Below are 594 nucleotides of genomic sequence, written 5' to 3' on the forward strand. Positions count from 1 at the left end.
TTCCTGTGGTTCTGAGCGACGCCAGCCTGACACCAACCTTCCTCGAGGCACATCATGATGTTGCCAATGTAGGGCATGCAGAGCGCGGGCGTGGCGCGGTCGGACGTAAAGGAGCCGGAGCACACGCTGAGGCAGGAGGCGGGGACGCCGCGCCGCCTGCAGCAGGGCCGGTGGTTGCGGCCGCCGACTCCGCAGCGCAGGAGGCTGCTCAGCTCGCCGGCGCAGATGGAGGCGAGGGCGCGCACGTGCGACATGCGGGCGTTGTAGTCGCAAAGCGGCATGCACCCGGGGCTGATGTTGACGTTCTGGCAGCACTTGGTGATGTTATAGGTGTTGTCCTGCAGCCGCTTCTCCTGCTGCACCGACGGCGTCCGGAACAGCACCCGCGTGGACGAATCGCTCGTGCCGTACGTGTTGACTGCTTGCACGTACACCTCGTACTGGGTCTCTGGACAGAGGTGCTCCAGCACGTACGGAGGACTGTCCGTGTAGACGCCTCGGTAGGCCAGCTCTATGTTGTCCATGAACCTAGAAGGAGAATGGAGTTAGTTACATCCCCATGAAACTATACTTATAATGGCGAAACTGAGTTTA

The 594-nt window shown here is 61.4% G+C and overlaps 1 protein-coding gene across 1 annotated transcript in view; it reads right to left on the bottom strand.

The window, feature by feature from the left end:
• LOC119585419 (Ig-like and fibronectin type-III domain-containing protein 1) overlaps positions 1-594 on the bottom strand; it is a gene marked incomplete in the record, with an annotated part of 121,576 nt that overhangs the window by 16,336 nt on the left and 104,646 nt on the right. The window contains 1 exon segment of the mRNA XM_037934081.1: positions 38-528. Coding sequence (XP_037790009.1) covers positions 38-528 — 491 coding nt within the window.

The sequence above is a fragment of the Penaeus monodon genome, chromosome 19, assembly GCF_015228065.2.
Source record: "Penaeus monodon isolate SGIC_2016 chromosome 19, NSTDA_Pmon_1, whole genome shotgun sequence".
In the NCBI taxonomy this organism is placed as follows: domain Eukaryota; kingdom Metazoa; phylum Arthropoda; class Malacostraca; order Decapoda; family Penaeidae; genus Penaeus; species Penaeus monodon.